The 16,002-nt window shown below is 43.8% G+C and overlaps 1 protein-coding gene across 1 annotated transcript in view; it reads left to right on the top strand.

Moving 5' to 3' along the window:
• The window catches only part of LOC137537127 (uncharacterized), a 627,974-nt gene extending 613,856 nt beyond the window's left edge, over window positions 1-14,118 (top strand). The window contains 2 exon segments of the mRNA XM_068259259.1: window positions 3,926-4,649; window positions 12,264-14,118. Of these exon segments, the coding sequence (XP_068115360.1) occupies window positions 3,926-4,649; window positions 12,264-13,210 (1,671 nt within the window). The 3' untranslated portion in view covers window positions 13,211-14,118.
• Window positions 14,119-16,002: the final 1,884 nt, after the last annotated feature.

The raw sequence follows: 16,002 nt of genomic DNA, 5'->3' as shown, positions 1-16,002 counted from the left end.
CCTGAGCTGACACTACATCTGTGCCAGTGTGTGTAGTTTGGGATCCTTCTACTTACATGTTCTCCATTTTGGATGGGCTCCTCTCCTTTGTGCTGCCTTGTGCACCGTTTGTGGCTCTGCCCACAGTCAGTTGCACAGAGGACAAAGAAGCTGCGCATGCTCTGACCACGCCCTGTAATTTCACACTCCTGCCTGGATGTGCACAGCAGTTGCAGCTGGGAGTGTTATTGGTATGTGTACTTTACAAGTGCTGTTTGTACATGAGCGTCATTTCTCAAGTATGCATGCACAGAACTCCATCAGTTACTGTGCAAAAGCGCTGAATTACAAGGAGCACAAGTAGACAGAGCTTGCTTTTTTTGTAGAAAGGGGGGCAGAGCAGCACAAGGGAGGGGAGCCCATTTGTGACAGTGACAGCGGGCCTTAGGTGCTGGAAAGTACAAATCTGGCCCTGACTATAGGAATGAATAGAGGGAGGAGGAGGTTAGGGGGGGGGGGGGTGATGGTGTAGGTATGGTTAGAGGAAGGAGGGGGGGTGGGACTGTTGGTATGGATGGAGGTGGGGTTAGGGCTGTAGGGATGTGTAGGGAGAGGAGTTGGGGTGGGACTGTTGGGAGGGATGGAGGAGGGTGCATTGGGGATAGGGCTGTAAGGATGGGTGAAGGGAGTGGAAAGGTTGGAGGTGGGTGATGATGTAGGGATGGGTGAAGGGAGGAGGAGGGGTGTTGGGATAAATGGAGGAGAAGAGGGGCTAGGGCTTTAGGGAAGGGTGGAGAGAATAGAGGGTTTGGGGTGGGTGATGGTGTAGCAATGGGTAGGGGAAGGAGTTAGGGTGGGACTGTTGGGATGGATGGAAGAAGGGCAGTTGGGGATAGGGCTGTAGTGATGGGTGGAAGGAGTAGAGATGTTTGGGTGGGTGATAGTGTAGGAATGGGTGAAGGGAGGAGGAGAATCGTCGGGAGAGTAGGGATGATGTGGTTGGAGGTGGGAGTGGAGGGATGATGGGGGTGGGTAATAGTGTAGAAATGGATGATGAGAGGAGGAGGGGTGTTGGGGTGGGAGTGAAGGGATGGGTGGAGGAATGATGGAGGTGGGTGAAGGTGTAGGAATGGGTGAAGGGAGGAGGAGAATCGTCGGGAGAGTAGGGATGATGGGGGTGGGAGTGGAGGGATGATGGGGGTGGGTAATAGTGTAGGAATGGATGATGAGAGGAGGAGGGGTGTTGGGGTGGGAGTGAAGGGATGCGTGGAGGGAGGAGGGTGAGGAGTTGAGAAAGTTTTGGAAATAAGGAAATATAATGGAATAAGGAAAAAGGAATACTATAACAAAGGCACTGCTATTATGTACAATGTTTATTGTGGCAAATGAATGTACAGCATAACGGCAGGAATGAACAATGATTCAGTCTTTGATCCTTCCGTACAACAAGGTGGGTGCTGGGCGTTAAGTGGGAGACTGAGCGCCATTTTACACAGCCTCTGCTTCTTCTACGGCTAATCCACCAAGGAACACTATGTGCCTGAGTACCTAGATAGGGGAAACTATTATTTCTACTGATTTATAAAGTGCCAACATATTCAGTGGCCCTGTACAAAGTAAGAAACAAACATGGGGTACATAATAATAATACAGACAATGGTATACACCAATATACAAATTTGGTACAAAATACAGAATTGGACAAAAGAAGGCCATGTGCAGATCTGAGATTGTGGTTGGGTTGGTATCTAGAAAGCAGTGAGGAGATGTAGAGGGGAGAGATTGTGGGGAGCTTTGTAGATTAGGGCACTGTTTGTCAGACCTGTCCTCGTGACTCCCAAATGGTGCATGTTTTGCAGGAAATCTCACCTATGCACAGGTGGGGTAATTAATGTCTCAGCTACATGGAATCCACCTAGCTGAGAGACTAATTACCCCACCTGTGCATAGGTGAGATTTCCTGCAAAACATGCACCGTTAGGGAGGACCGGTTTGAGAAACACTGGGTTAGGGTTAAGAGTTTGAACTGGATCCTCTGGTGAATTGGTAGCCAATGAAGATCTTGACAGAGAAAAGGCAAAGGAAAAGCTTGAAGAAAGATGTTAGGTTAGAGATGTGGCAAGGGTGTGGCTTAAGTGTCCCATTTTCTGATCTCAAAAAGTTGGGAGTCATGCTGTTAGTTGGTAGTCCACAAAGTAGTATGTTACAACTATTAATCACACTAATGTCCAGCCATGTACAGAAGACTCTGATGAACTCCCAGAACCCATAAATAGCAAATCTCTCAGCAATCTGTGGAAGAAGTAAAACAGTAAAGAAAACATAAAATGGTGGGAAGCGGATAGAAAGGATGTGGGAAAAGGTAAGAGATGTGGGAGGTGGGAAGGGAGTGAAGTTGAAGGACAGAGTATGAAAGGAAAGGGGGAGGGATATGGGGGGATGTGTGAAATGTGAGTAACATAAACGTGATAAAGGAAACAGAGAAAATGGCCGTTTTACATTGTATGCAAGGAAAAAACAACCTGCAAGAAACAAAAAGCACACAAAATCCATTGCAAGGAACCTTAGATGGTAAAACCATGTAAAGCTGATGATGTCACTGAGATCGGGAGGTGTGGCGGCTTTCAGTTGGTGGATCTATCTGGCTTCCCTTAGTAAGAGGATGTTGTGTATATTCCCAGCTTTTAAGGTGGGATGTATTCTGTGCGGGACACGGAATCTGACTGCCCTATGACAACAAATCAAGCATTGTCCGACATGGAGGGCGATAGGGGAAGTAGATCTATCGGAAGTGATATCATAAACATGTCCGGCCATCATTTACACTGTATTGTTTGTTTTACTGTTGGAATAATATTGAGCTGCGAACCACTGCCTTTAATTAATTGGTAGTAGATACATCCACTGTTGGTCCAGGGCCGGTTTTAGACTTTTTGCTGCCTGAGGCAAATATGTGGAGATAGCTTCCCCCCCCCCCTCCTTGTCCCGATTTGGAATGATCGCACACAGCACCTGACAATTTACTCTGCTCACATGACATGCTGTAGCTTAACACAATACTCACACTCAGCCACTCCATTCCTCCTCAGTCAGGACAGCAGTGCCACCTCCTCCCTTCTGCTATGCAAGTCAAAGAAACACTGCTGCTCTCCTGCCTCCCCCCTCCTCACTCACTGTCAGACTCCTCACACTGCTGCTCTCCTGCCTCCCCTCTCCTCACTCACTGTCAGACTCCTCACATTGCTGCTCTCCTGCCTCCCCTCTCTTTACTCACTGTCAGAGCCCTCACCCAACACAACAAGCTGCTTTTTCCCAATGATGACCACTTCACCTCGCTCTCCTCTCACTTCTCTGACTGCATGCTGTTAGTGTAAACACAGTACAAACATGCCGCCCCTGTAATCTCTGCCGCCTAATGCAAACGTTTCACCTTTCTTTATGAGAGAACCAGCCCTGTGTTGGCTCTTCAGGCCTTACAGGGGTCACCACAAAGCTCTCCCATGTGATCTGGAGGTCTGGACCACATTCTCCTGTGTTGGGTGTCCTCTCCTGAAAACCCTCCTAGGGTTGGTGGACACTGCATGGCCCAGCTGCCTATCATCACTGTGGCGCAGTGTCCTCAATGCAGGTTATTTGTGCTCCGACAACCCTTCAGTGAAATGGTCCACTGTTAATTGCGGATATGTTGGCGCCCAATGGGTAATTTGGGTGCAGGGAGTGCTTGATCATTTTCACAGGTATTGGCGGAGGGGTTTTAAAGGCAAAGATGGCACAGATATTGGCAGACACCGTGAGTTGGTGGAGTGGAGGTCAGTTAGGTTTAGGGATTGATCGAGAGGAGGGTTCAAGCCAAGGGCCTTTTTTTTTTACATTTATGCCTGTTTGCTTTTGTGTATGCTATTATAAATGTTCACACTTTAAATCTGCTCTTGTTTTGTGTACTTAGTGTGGAGAACTGATAGATGTAAAAGTTGTGGTTAAAGAAGAAGAGATGTATGTGAGGAGTGATCAGCAGTCTATGGAGAAGGGTGACATGATTAAGACAATAAAAGAGGAAGAAGAAGAGACATATGTGAGGGGTGATCAGCAGTCTATGGAGGAGGGTGACATGATGAGGACTATTAAAGAGGAAGAAGAAGAGACATATGTGAGGAGTGATCAGCAGTCTATGGTGGAGGGTGACATGATGAGGACAAGTAAAGAGGAAGAAGAAGAGACGTATGTGAGGAGTGATCAGTGGTCTATGGAGGAGGGTGACATGATGAGGACAAGTAAAGTGGAAGAAGAAGAGACATATGTGAGGAGTGATCAGCAGTCTATGGAGGAGGGTGACATGATGAGGACAAGTAAAGAGGAAGAAGAGACATATGTGAAGGATGGTCAGCAGTGTATGGAGAAGGGTGACTTGATGGGGACAATTAAAAAGGAAGAAAAGATGTATGTGAGGAGTGATCAGCAGTTTATGGCGGAGGGTGACATGATGAGGACAAATAAAGAGGAAGAAGAAGAGACATATGTGAGGAGTGATCAGCAGTCTACGGAGGACGGAGACATGATGAGGACAGATAAAAAAGAAGAGACGCGTGTGAGGAGTGATCAGCAGTCTATGGAGGAGGGTGACATGGTGAGAGCATTTATGAAGGATGATCTTTGTACAACCAGAAGCATGGGTGAGTTCTAAACATTAGATATTTAAAGACTTCTAAAGTTGACAGTGGTCACTGCACATTAGTGTACACAGATTGGTCACAGTAGGAGTGACTTAGTGTTACTGGCCTGTAATAAGCTGATAATGGTCACTGCACATTAGTGTACACAGATTGGTCACAGTAGGAGTGACTTAGTGTTACTGGCCTGTAATAAGCTGATAATGGTCACTGTACATTACTGTACATAGATTGGTCACAGTAGGGGTGACTTAGTGTTACTGGCCTGTAATAAGCTGATAATGGTCACTGTACATTACTGTACACAGATTGGTCACAGTAGGGGTGACTTAGTGTTACTGGCCTGTAATAAGCTGATAATGGTCACTGTACATTAATGTACACAGATTGGTCACAGTAGGAGTGACTTAGTGTTACCGGCCTGTAATAAGCTGATAATGGTCACTGTACATTACTGTACACAGATTGGTCACAGTAGGGGTGACTTAGTGTTACTGGCCTGTAATAAGCTGATAATGGTCACTGTACATTACTGCACACAGATTGGTCACAGTAGGGGTGACTTAGTGTTACTGGCCTGTAATAAGCTGATAATGGTCACTGTACATTACTGTACACAGATTGGTCACAGTAGGGGTGACTTAGTGTTACTGGCCTGTAATAAGCTGATAATGGTCACTGTACATTAATGTACACAGATTGGTCACAGTAGGAGTGACTTAGTGTTACCGGCCTGTAATAAGCTGATAATGGTCACTGTACATTACTGTACACAGATTGGTCACAGTAGGGGTGACTTAGTGTTACTGGCCTGTAATAAGCTGATAATGGTCACTGTACATTAATGTACACAGATTGGTCACAGTAGGAGTGACTTAGTGTTACCGGCCTGTAATAAGCTGATAATGGTCACTGTACATTACTGTACACAGATTGGTCACAGTAGGGGTGACTTAGTGTTACTGGCCTGTAATAAGCTGATAATGGTCACTGTACATTAATGTACACAGATTGGTCACAGTAGGAGTGACTTAGTGTTACCGGCCTGTAATAAGCTGATAATGGTCACTGTACATTACTGTACACAGATTGGTCACAGTAGGGGTGACTTAGTTTTACTGGCCTGTAATAAGCTGATAATTGACTTTATACATTACAGTACACAGACTGGTCATAGTAGGGAGTGTATATAATATATGCATTACTGTTATAACCCAAAGTCTGGCCACTTCGGGATTTGGCTGGCCAGTATGCAAATTGTGGTACATTGATGTTTCTGGACTTTGTCTGGCCAGAGCGCAAAATGACAGGATTTGGCCGGCTAAGTCTCAAAGAAAGGAAAACGGCACAAGTTTCAGCAGCAGCAACTGCATTCCTCCAGGGAGGAAATATACAGGGCAGCCCATCCAGTGTGCATGTGCTCTCTCCCGTGTGTGTGTGTGTGTGTGTGTGTGTGTGTGTGTGTGTGTGTGTGTGTGTGTGTGTGTGTGTGTGTGTGTGTGTGTTATCTGTGTGTGTCTGATTGGTATCTTCGGCTTTTATTGCAGCCTGTGCCTCCCATATTCACTGCCGTTTGAAAGCATTACCCATGCGGCAGTGGTTATCGGTGACACCGGCTGGAGACACCACATGCACACAGACATGGAGAGAAAGTAGGAATTACCCATATATAGCATCATTATTCAAGAGTTGAGAAAAATATATAAACAATTGTATTAATACATTTGCATTCATTATGAAAACTTCAGGATAAAAACATTAAAAACAACCCTCATGTACTGATCCATTTATCATATCATCATATAATGTATGCCAAATTAATCAGTAATATACCTGGTATACCAATACATTGATCTCCTGCACACCTATCTAATTAGATGGTGTGTCAGAGTGTGAACCCGGGTTCAGTAGTGCAATACAGCTGTGTACTATCTATAAAGTGTTAACGTGAAATAAAAAAACGACTACATATTTATGCACGAAAAAACAAACCATAAGTATAACACAAAGTCCAAACACATCGTGTATAGCTATATACAGGAATATGAATAAGATGCTATGCTTAACCACTTCAGCCCGCGGGTAGTTGTCACCTTATTGGACAACAGGAATTTTCACATTTCAATGCTTTTTCCTTTCATTCCACAATAACTTTATCACTACTTTTTCACAACAAAATGCTCTATACCTTGTTTTTTTCACCACCCGTTAAGCTTTTTTTTGGGTGGTACATAATGCTACGTATTAATTTATTGGGATAAAACGCATTTTAATGGGAATAAATTCATTATTTCTCAGTTTTCAGCCATTATAGTTTTAAAATAAAATGTAAAACTCTGGATAAAAGCCACACGTTTTATTTGTCCTGGTTATTGCAACGTTTAAATTGTATCCCTAGAACAATGTATGGCGACAATATTTTATTTGGAAATAAAGGTGCAGTTTTCAGTTTTACATCCATCACTAATTTCAAGCACATACCGTAATTTAATAGTAATATACCCTCTTGACATACATATTAAAAAAAAATGTAGTCCCTATTGTCTGTAGGTGTAATTTTACTATTTGGCCACAAGATGCCCTCGCACATTATTTTCTATTGCATACACTAAGTACGCAAACAGGAAGTAATGCGTGGCTGTGTTACTTCGGAAGTGACGCAGGCATCTCATTGATGCCGGCGATCATGGGTACCTAGAGGGGAGATGAATGAATGGGAACAAAGTTAAACAAAAACAGAGATCATCCCCGCTGCACAAGTACGGACTGGCTGAGTGCCACCTATCCCCCTGTCTCCGGGACCATTGCGATTGTGGGCTTCCACCCATACTATCGCACGAGCAGCCCCGCAAACTGCTGTGGGATTAGGATGAGGAGAGTTTCAGGAGCATCAGGGTGGACAAGAGAACAGGCAGGGAATGAGTAGCGGAATACTGGAAGGGCTTCCCTGTATATTTGCTTCTCAGAGACAGAGGTTAGAGGACACAAGGTGCAAGCAGCAGGGGGGGACCAAGGAATGCAGATGCCACCACTGAAGCTGTTTGCTCCTCCTTCGCCGCAGCAATGAAAGTCTTTCCTTGAGACTTGGCTGGATATTGTCACATTCTGGCCAGTCAAAGTCTGTAAGGTGTTCTTGCATTGGCTGCATAAGTCAGCCAATTCGCATATTGCCTGACCAGATCCCAAAAAGGGCACTATACAGTGGGATGCGAAGGTTTGGGCAACGTTGTTAATTGTCATGATTTTCCTGTATAAATCGTTGGTTGTTACGATAAAAAATGTCAGTTAAATAAATCACTTTGGAGACACACACGATGATCGTTGAGAAGTGAAATGAAATGTATTGCATTTATACAAAGTGTGCAATAGTTGTTTAAATAAAATTAGGCAGGTGCATAAATGTGGGCACTGTTGTCATTATATTGATTCCAAAATCTTTAGAACTAATTATTGGAACTCAAATTGGCTTGGTAAGCTCAGTGACACCAGATCTACATACACAGGTGAATCTAGTTATAAGAAAGAGTATTTAAGGGGGTCAATTGTAAGTTTCCCCCTCTTTTAAATTTCTTTGAAGAGTGGCAACATGGGGGTCTTAAAACAACTCTCAAATGACCTGAAGACAAAGATTGTTCACCATCATGGTTTATTGGAAGGATACAGAAAGCTGTCTCAGAGATTGCAGCTGTCTGTTTCCAGAATTAGGACCATATTGAGAAAATGGAAGACCACAGGCTTAGTTCAAGTTAAAGCTCGAAGTGGCAGACCAAGAAAAATCTCGGATAAACAGACGCAACGAATGGTGAAAACAGGCAGAGTCAACCCACAGACAGCACCAAAGACCTACAACATCATCTTGCTGCAGATGAAGTCACTGTGCATCATTCAACCATTTGGCACACTTTACACAAGGAGATGCTGTATGCAGAGGAAGCCTTTTCTCTGCCCACAGCACAAACAGAGCCGCTTGATGTATGCTAAAGCACATTTGGACAAGCCAGCTTCATTTTGGAATAAGGGTCTGTGGACTGCTGAAACTAAAATTTAGTTATTTGGGCATAAGAAGGGGCGTTATGCATGGAGGAAAAACAACACAGTATTTCAAGAAAAACACCTGCTACTTGCAGTAAAATATGGTGGTGGTTCCATCATGCTTTGGGGCTGTGTGGCCAGTGCAATGACTGGGAATCTTGTCAAAGTTGAGGGATGCATGGATTCCACTCAGTATGGCCTGGTGCACACCAAAAACCGCTAGCAGATCCGCAAAATGCTAGCAGATTTTGAAACGCTTTTTCTTCTTTTTTTGTAGCGTTTCAGCTAGCATTTTGCGGTTTTGGGAAGCGTTTTTGGTGTAGTAGATTTCATGTATTGTTACAGTAAAGCGGTTACTGAACAGCTACTGTAACAAAAAACGCCTGGCAAACCGTTCTGAAGTGCCGTTTTTCAGAGCGGTTTGCGTTTTTCCTATACTTAACATTGAGGCAGAAACGCATCCGCAATCCAGAATCTGCAGCAGCCCGGGAGTATGCGTTTCTGCAAAACACCTCCCGCTCTGGTGTGCACCAGCCAATTGAAATACATTACCCAAGCGGATCCGCACCCGCAAGCGGATCGCAAACTGCAGCCGAAACGCTCTGGTGTGCACTAGGCCTATCAGCAGATTCTGGAGACCAATGTCCAGGAATCAGTGACAAAGCTGAAGCTGCGCCGGGGCTGGATCTTTCAACAAAATCCACTAAGGCATTCATGCAGAGGAACAAGTACAATGTTTTGGAATGGCCATCTCAGTCCCCAGACCTGAATATAATTGAAAATCTGTGGTGTGAGTTAAAGAGAGCTGTCCATGCTCGGAAGCCATCAAACCTGAATGAACTAGAGAAATTTTGTAAAGAAGAATGGTGCAGAATACCTTCAACCAGAATCCAGACTCTCATTGGAACCTACAGGAAGCGTTTAGAGGTTGTAATTTCTGCAAAAGGAGGATCTACTAAATATTGATTTCAGTTCTTTTTTGTGGTGCCCACATTTATGGACCTGTCTAATTCTGTTTAAGCAACTATTGCTTAACTATTTACACTTTCTGTAAATCCAATAAACTTCATTTCACTTCTCACATGTCGGTGTGTGTGTCTCCTATATGATATATTTAACTGACAATTTGTATCGTAACAACCAACGATTTATACAAGAAAATCATGACGATTAACAACGTTGCCCAAACTTCCACATCCCACTGTATATGTAATACCGACAGACAGTGGGAGCTGTAGGATATTTGGTGGTCATAGAGCTTGAGTGGGGAGATGATGAGTGTAGGAGGGGTAAGGAGGCCAAGAATGTGGGCAAGACATGGGAGTGAACACAGTGGAGCAGGTGAGAGAGATGCGGTGGAAGAGCGCAGGGAAGATGGACAGAGGGGGCTTATAGTGGCATAGGAGTATGAGAGTGAGGATGGGAAAGGGGTGGACCTTGTGAGGTGGTAAGGAAGATATGGGATGCATGGCTCTCGGTTGGGCTGGGCACATTGTGCTGAGGGGAGTTGGTGGATAAGGGTTTAGGTGAGGGTCAGATAAGGTGACTCAGATGTGGAGAGAATGATGAGGGATGAGTAGTTACATGTAGTGTCATAAGAGGTGCTTAGGATTAGTAGAGGATGAAGGGGGGGGGGAGCTAGGTAGATAGATGAGGGATGGATGGGTAGTGACATGGAGTTAGATTGATGGGGGGGGGGCATGGGGGGTATAGATAAGGGACAGAAATGTATCATGTGGGTTGGAGAGAAAGATGATTGGTGGACAGTTAAGTGAGGGACATTGGGTTGGACAGACAGGTTGGGCGACAACATGAGGATGAAGGGAGGTGACATAGTTGGGTATGATAGATGAGGGGGGCTGGTAAGGTAAATAAGGGATGGGAAGGGTGACGTGAGGTGGCTGGACAGGTGAGAGATGCACAGAGCACATCCAAGCCACACCCACCAGTCACTTCCCCGCCTCTCACTCTGTTCTCTGCTATAGCTATGAGATCCTGCCCCCTCCCATCCCTCCAACTTACAGCCTGCATCACTCTAGCAGCAATATTTATCCAATACCATTTGTAATTGCCTTCATACATGGTGTGTTTATATCTCATTACAGGCACACTGTGCAGTCACATTACACACATCACACCCCTATTACTTCTCACATTCCCTGTGTACATAGTGTATTTATACCTCATTACAGGCACACTGTGCAGTCACATTACACACATTACACCCCTAATACCTCTCACATTCCCTGTGTATATAGTGTGTTTATACCTGATTACAGGCACAGTATGCAGCCACATTACACATCACACCCCTATTACTTCTCACATTCCCTGTGTACATAGTGTGTTTATACCTCATTACAGGCACACTGTGCAGTCACATTACACACATCACACCCCTATTACTTCTCACATTCCCTGTGTACATAGTGTGTTTATACCTCATTACAGGCACACTGTGCAGTCACATTACATACATTACACACAACCTATTACTCCTCACATTCCCTGTGTACATAGTGTGTTTATACCTCATTACAGGCACACTGTGCAGTCACATTACCCACATCACACTCCTATTACTTCTCACATTCCCTGTGTACATAGTGTGGTTATACCTCATTACAGTCACACTGTGCTGTCACATTACACATCACACCCCTATTACTTCTCACATTCCCTGTGTACACAGTGTGTTTATACCTCATTACAGGCACACTGTGCAGTCACATTACACCCCAATTACTTCTCACATTCCTTGTGTACATAGTGTGTTTATACCTCATTACAGGCACACTGTGCAGTCACATTACACACATCACATCCCTATTACTTCTCACTTTCCCTGTGTACACAGTGTGTTTATACCTCATTACAGGCACACTGTGCAGTCACATTACACACATCACACCCCTATTACTTCTCACATTCCCTGTGTACATAGTGTGTTTATACCTCATTACAGGCACACTGTGCAGTCACATTACACACATCACACCCCTATTACTTCTCACATTCCCTGTGTACATAGTGTGTTTATACCTCATTACAGGCACACTGTGCAGTCACATTACACACATCACACCCCTATTACTTCTCACTTTCCCTGTGTACACAGTGTGTTTATACCTCATTACAGGCACACTGTGCAGTCACATTACACACATCACACCCCTATTACTTCTCACATTCCCTGTGTACATAGTGTGTTTATACCTCATTACAGGCACACTGTGCAGTCACATTACACATCACACCCCTATTACTTCTCACATTCCCTGTGTACATAGTGTGTTTATACCTCATTACAGGCACACTGTGCAGTCACATTACACATCACACCCCTATTACTTATCACATTCCCTGTGTACATAGTGTGTTTATACCTCATTACAGGCACACTGTGCAGTCACATTATACACATTACACCCCTATTACTTCTCACATTCCCTGTGTACATAGTGTGTTTATACCTCATTACAGGCACACTACATTACACACACCACACCCCTATTACTCCTCACATTGCCTGTGTGCATAGTGTGTTAATAACTCATTACAGTTTTAATGTTTCTCTATTTGCAGCACAAAGTTCCGATATCAGGAAACCTATGGAAACACCTCAGTCTCTGTCCCTAAACTGTGTAATGGAAGATGATGTCATCACACATGATAATGTAGAAAAAACCAACAGTACCTCAAATAAAGGCTTTCTCCACCACTCTGTCCCTGGAGGGCCACATGAGGAAGGCCAGCAGAGATCTCACTCTAGTGGAAAGCCTTATTCTTGTTCTGAGTGTGGGAAAAGATTTGCACAGAAATCACATATTGCTGTACATCTCAGGTCTCACACTGGAGAGAGGCCGTATTCATGTACAGAGTGTGGGAAATGTTTTGGGCATAAATCACATCTTGTGGTACATGAAAGATCGCACAATGGTGAGAAGCCTTTTTTATGTACTGAGTGTGGGAAATGTTTTTCTTGGAAGTCACAACTTGCTGCACATGAGAGATCACACACAGGAGAGAAACCATATCCATGTCCTGAGTGTGGAAAATGTTTTGGGTGTAAATCAGACCTTGCCAAACATAAGAGACATCACACGGGGGAAAAGCCATATTCGTGTCCTGAGTGTGGGAAATGTTTTGGACGCAAGTCAAGTCTCCTTGTACATCAGAAATCTCACAAGGTTGAGAAGCCTTATCCATGTCCTAAGTGCAAGAAATGGTTTGCTAAAAAATCAGACCTTGTCAGACATGAGAGATATCACTCCACTGGTAAGCAATTTTCATGTCCCGAGTGTGGAAAATATTTCATGCAGAAATCCCATCTTGTTGTACACAAGAGATGTCACACTGGTGAAAAGCCTTATCCATGCCCTGAGTGTGGGAAATGTTTCATGTGCAAATCAAATCTGGCCAAACACAAGAGAACTCACACTGGTGAGAAGCCCTATTCATGTGCCGAGTGTGGGAAATGCTTTGTACAGAAATCACATCTTGTTAGCCATGAGAGTTCTCACACCAGTTAGAAGCAGAATTTGGGTCAAATGGGGGGAACATCCAGAGAGGGGTTACAGCTGAGAGCGGATGCCGGAGGGGAACAGATGACACATAGCAGGGGGCCGGAGGTGCAAAGCTGAGACAGGAAAGCAACAGAAGTGATAGGACACCAAGAGAGACATGCAAATGCAGCTGAACTGTCCTCACTGTGGCCACTCCAGAAAAGCTTTCCATAGGATATGTGGCTGGCCGGGTCCTGTCATGTCACACTTTGGACGGCCAAAGTCCAAAAAGTGATAATTATTCACATATTGGTAGCATCAGTTGGCCACTTTGCAAATTGTCTAGTCAGATCCGGTAGCGGCCATTCTTCTGGTTCTAACAAAATAGTGCTATAATAAAAAGTGCTACAAACATATAAGTACCAGCTGAACAATAAGCTCTCTGGCAAAACAGAGAACGCAGGCAAATCCACTAATGTGCAGAGTCACCTGCTGGTGAATGGCAATACTCCACAATTGTCAAACTGTTAGCACCACCACCAGGTGAAGCAAGGAACATCAGTAACACAAAGCTCTTAGTGGACTAAACCAGTGATCTGCAACTTTGTTCTCCAGCTGTTAAGGAACTACAAGTCCCACAATGCATTGCAGGAGTCTGACAGCCACCATCATGATTCATAAAGGCAAATGCATTGTGGGACATGTAGTTCCTTAACAGCTGGAGAGCCAAGTTTGCAGATCACTGGACTAAACAAAGACATCAACAGTGAAAGCTGAACTGCCCCTAACCAAGAACTATGCTATATGTAGCCTTATGTCTGTGTACCCCAGAATTACCATTACTACGGCATTACCTGGGGTACATGAAATAACGGGGGATGGTGATGTGCTGAATACTGAAGATATTTGTATTTCTGTCTTGTGGTTTCCTACAATAAATTATGTACATATATTAGTTTGTATGAGTAAAGGTAACTATGTGCAGAATCTGGTCCTTAATACTGCTGTGTCCATCCTCTGGTTATCTCCTCCTGAGTAATACAATATCTAAGATTCACTTTCCATAGGACTGCCTATATGTCCATTCTTTAGTTATCCCTTCCTCAGTAATACTATGTCTAAGATACACTCTCCATAGGCCTGCCTATATGTCCATCCTCTGGTTGTATAGCTGGACCTCCAAGTCTCTGATTATGCTTGGAAAGCAGTGTGGTTGCACGGCGCTCATCAGTGAACAGGACTGTTTGAAAATTAGTCTTGATGTATTCCTCTGCCCAATGCAGCTACTTCTGCTTGTGAGCATTGGTTAGTGGTGGCCAAATAGAAGGTCTATGCATAGTAGCAAGACTCTGGAGGACTCTACAGCTTGATGTCCATAGGAGTCCAGAGGCACCGACAGCTTCAAATATCTGTTTGCTGCTATGTAATGGCATTTTAACAGCTGCTCTCTTCATCTGATGCATAGATCTTGCAGAAATCGTCTTCAATGTGCCTTTATCTGCACAAACTCATCTGTGTTCTGAGTCAGCTCTGAGTCAGCTCTGAGTCGGCCACAAATCTCTTAATAGTGATGATCATGCTTAAAAGTTTTTGTGAAATATCTATTGTTTTCATACCTCCACCAAGGCATTGAACTATTTCACTCTTTTTCGGCAGCAGAGAGATCCTTTTTCTTTCCCATATTGGTTGCTAGCTGTGGTCTGCTTAATTATGTGGAATGTCCTTCTTAAGTAGTTTATTCTCTTATTGGGCACACCTGGTAAACTAATTATCACAGGTGTCTAAAATTGATTTCAGTGATGCAAAAAGACGTGCCTGAGACAAAATTCCATCCATGAGTTTAATTGAAAACCAGAAAATCTAATCTTTGTGACACTTAAATAGAATGTGCTTAATAATTTGGAACAGGGTATGTATGTATGTACCCTTTACTATATATATATATATATATATATATATATATATATATATATATATATATATATATATATATATATATATATATATATATATAATATACGGCTGAGGCTGTTGATGCGCTTTGAGTCCTATGGGAGAAAAGCACTTTACAAATGTTATTGGTTGTTGTTGATCTGCATGGGCCACTTCTTGGTCCCTGGAGATGATGTCAGAGGGGTGTGGCAGAAGAGGGGGGAGTTTCAAGAGCTCCAAAGCAGCCCATCCTGGGTGTGACAACTAGAAGGAGCCCTGTGATGGAAGTCATCTCCACTCCAAATCACCTTTTACACTTATTTCTGGTCTGTCAACATCAGAAGAGGGAAAATGGATCTTAGGCCACCGTGAAGTGTATTCTGAAACATTGGCTGAATGTTAGACTTAGAGAAGTGGGCTGTGTATTTTCAGTCAAAACTCTGTAGGCACAGAGGCGGTCAGTGTTGATGACGCTGGCAGATGCTGTTTACTCCTATCTGTTATTGCCTGATGAAGCGGGTTTGTACGCCGTGAAACGCGTTGCACTTTATTTGGCGTATGCAATAAAATTATTTTGACTGAAAATCTACAGTCGTATGTTCTGCTTGGAGGAGGTAAGTCCACCACTACCTCCTCTATTATCAAGATGGGTTTTTAAGTTATTTTAATGTTTTTTTTATCCTATTGGCGCCTCTGTTTTCCTATTATCTACATCAAGTCCACCCTTGGTGGAGGGTTGTACCCTTCCTTCTTCTACTACAGAGAGCGCCTTTTTAATCCTGAGTGGGGTCAGGACAATCTCCCCACCTGCTTTGACAGTGGTTGCCTAATTGGTAATCCTGGTTTGTGAGTATTAAATTAATATTATTACTCTTCCAATTATACAT

The sequence above is a fragment of the Hyperolius riggenbachi genome, chromosome 10 (assembly GCF_040937935.1).
Source record: "Hyperolius riggenbachi isolate aHypRig1 chromosome 10, aHypRig1.pri, whole genome shotgun sequence".
Classification (NCBI taxonomy): domain Eukaryota; kingdom Metazoa; phylum Chordata; class Amphibia; order Anura; family Hyperoliidae; genus Hyperolius; species Hyperolius riggenbachi.
Note: the sequence above shows the minus strand (reverse complement) of the source record. Positions and strands in the feature narration are given on the sequence as shown.